Source organism: Mandrillus leucophaeus, unplaced genomic scaffold, assembly GCF_000951045.1.
Source record: "Mandrillus leucophaeus isolate KB7577 unplaced genomic scaffold, Mleu.le_1.0 Scaffold240, whole genome shotgun sequence".
Taxonomy (NCBI): Eukaryota; Metazoa; Chordata; class Mammalia; order Primates; family Cercopithecidae; genus Mandrillus; species Mandrillus leucophaeus.
Window position 1 is genome coordinate 1,412,645 of NW_012102477.1, and position 2,812 is coordinate 1,415,456.

Below are 2,812 nucleotides of genomic sequence, written 5' to 3' on the forward strand. Positions count from 1 at the left end.
GTGTTAGCCAGGATGGTCTCGATCTCCTGACCTCGTGATCCGCCTGCCTCGGCCTCCCAAAGTGCTGGGATTACAGGCGTGAGCCACCATGCCCGGCCTTTTTTTTGTTTTGTTTTGAGACAGAGTCTAGCTCTGTTGCTCAGGCCGGAGTGCAGTGGCGTGATCTCGGTTCACTGCAAGCTCCACCTCCTGGGTTCACGCCATTCTCCTGCCTCAGCCTCCCCAGCAGCTGGGACTAAATTAGCTCCGCTAATTGTTTTGTATTTTTAGTAGAGACGGGGTTTCACCGTGTTGGCCAGGAAGGTCTCGATCTCCTGACCTTGTGATCCGCCCGCCTCGGCCTCCCGAAGTGCTGGGATTACAGGTGTGAGCCACTGCGCCCAGCCAAGTGATGCAAATTTCTAAATGCTTTAAGGAGAGATGATAATACAGAACTGTCAGTTTTCTCTGGCCTTTGCTTTGTTGGTAACCCTGAGACCGGGCGCTGCCCTGCCCTCATGAGCCATTACCCAGTGAGTAAAACTCTTCCTCTGGGTCTGCGTATTGAGTGTCTTTTAACGTGGATGACCTAGGTGTGCGGCCAGCTTCCTCTCAGCAGATCCTAACCCAGGGTGTTCACCTTCGCAGGTGTGGGAAGAGAGGAGAGAGACCCGAGAGTGGGGCCGGCTGTAGGGAGGCATCCCCACAGTGAAGGATGCTTGAAGAATCAATCTTGGCTGCCCTGGAGCAGGAGCAGCTGGGGGAAGTCAAGTTGGAGGAGGAGGAGGCTGCCAGCCCAGAGGACCCCAGGCGGCCAGAGTCCAGGCTGAGGCCCGAGGTGGCTCACCAGCTGTTCAGATGCTTCCAGTATCAGGAGGACATGGGGCCACGGGCATCCCTGAGCCGGCTCCGGGAGCTCTGCGGCCACTGGCTACGGCCGGCTCTGCACACCAAGAAGCAGATCCTGGAGCTGCTAGTGCTGGAGCAGTTCCTGAGTGTGCTGCCTCCGCACCTCCTGGGCCGCCTGCAGGGGCAGCCACTCAGGGATGGGGAGGAGGTGGTGCTGCTGCTGGAGGGCATCCACCGGGAGCCCAGCCACGCGGGGCCGCTGGTGAGAGGGTGGGGCAGTGGACTGAGCAGTATACAGATGATGGGGACTTGATCGCCCCAGTGAACAATCTCTGGAAACTCCACTTTCCCCCACCTGACCATTCCTTCTTCACCTCTTAACTCCTGCCCTGTCTGACTCTCACCTCGTTTCTGTCCCATGTCCCCTCGGAGTCAGAAGGACACAGGCTGCCACCCCGGGAGTCACTTAACTTGAATGTGTTTTGAACAGGATTTTAGTTGTAATGCTGGCAAGAGTTGTCCCCGTGCAGACGTCACCTTGGAGGAAAAGGGGTGTGTTTCCCAGGTCCCCAGCCACAGCCCCAAGAAGGAATTGCCTGCAGAAGAACCTTCAGTGCTGGGCCCATCGGATGAGCCTCCCCCAACCCAGCCAAGGCCTGCCAAGCCTGCTGAGCTGGGACAGTGGAGACTTCCCCCAAGTTCAAAGCAGCCACTGAGCCCGGGGCCCCAGAAGACATTCCAGGCCCTGCAAGAAAGCAGTGAGGAGCCTGTGCCCTAGGAGGCCAAGGACTGGGTGTTGGGGAGCGGCCTGGATGTCTGGGGTGGGGTGAGAAGTGGGGCCTCCCCAGGTGACCGGGACAGGAGAGCACCAAGGTGTCTTCACAGGGCCCCGATGATGTGGTGCATCTCCTTGCAGCCACATGGCAGGCAGGGCTGCCTTCTAACAGTGCTTCCTCCCCTGTTCCCCAATGCTGTCAGGCCCCCAGGGCCCCTCACCATGGCCAGAGGAGAGTTCCGGAGATCAGGAGCTGGCGGCTGTGCTGGTGAGCTGGGCCGCACCCCAAGGTGTTCTCAAGCCCCAGGAACTTCCCTTCCACTGTAGTTTTAGCAAATCCATACCTTCCCTGATTCAGTCCTGGGAAGTGTTTCATTCCCCACAGGTTCCTGAGGCATGATCCTCTCTCACCAAGGGTTTCTGCTCTTGATACAGGAGTCCCTGACCTTTGAGGATGTGCCAGAGAATAAGGCGTGGCCTGCACACCCCCTGGGTAAGCAACCCTTCCCTGGAGTAGTGACCACTGATGCCTCTTTCTTTTTCTTTTCTTGTCTTTTTTTTTAAGAGATGGAGTCTCGCTGTGTTGCCCAGGCTAGTCTCAACTCCCGGGCTCAAGCAATCCTCCCACCTTGGCCTCCCAAAATACTAGGATTACAGGCGCGAGCCACCGTGACCGGCCAACACTGCTTCTTTGCCTGAAGTTCCAGACCCTACCTGACTTTTTGGTCTTTTTGTTTTTTGAAACAGGATGTTACTAGCCCAGACTGTGGCACAATCATGGCTCACTGCAGCCGGGAACTCCTGGGCTCAGGTAATCCTCCCACCTCAGCCTCCCGAGTAGCTGGGACTACAGGTGTGAGCCACCATGCCCAGCTAACTTTTTGTTTTGAGGTCAAATAAAGGGGCACCCTTGTTTGACCTCTATCCTCTCTACCCACCTACCAGGTTTTTTTGTTTGTTTGTTTGTTTTGAGACGGAGTCTCGCTCTGTTGCCAAGGCTGGAGTGCAGTGGCACCATCTCGGCTCACTGCAACCTCCGCCTCCCGGGTTCAAGTGATTCTCTTGCCTCAGCCTCCCGAGTGGCTGGGACCACAGGCGCACGCCACTACACCCAGCTAATTTTTTATTTTTTGTAGAGACGGGGCTTCACCATGTTGGCCGGGCTGGTCTCGAACTCACTCCTGACTTCAAGTGATCCACCCGCCTCGG

At 57.0% G+C, this 2,812-nt stretch overlaps 1 protein-coding gene across 1 annotated transcript in view; it reads left to right on the forward strand.

Annotated features, from left to right (window-relative positions):
• Positions 1-2,812, forward strand: part of ZSCAN10 (zinc finger and SCAN domain containing 10) — a 19,427-nt gene that overhangs the window by 6,129 nt on the left and 10,486 nt on the right. Inside the window, exons 2-5 of the mRNA XM_011982647.1 lie at positions 628-1,090; positions 1,319-1,586; positions 1,807-1,871; positions 2,039-2,096. Coding sequence (XP_011838037.1) covers positions 695-1,090; positions 1,319-1,586; positions 1,807-1,871; positions 2,039-2,096 — 787 coding nt within the window. The 5' untranslated portion in view covers positions 628-694. The remainder of the gene's footprint in view (positions 1-627; positions 1,091-1,318; positions 1,587-1,806; positions 1,872-2,038; positions 2,097-2,812) is intronic.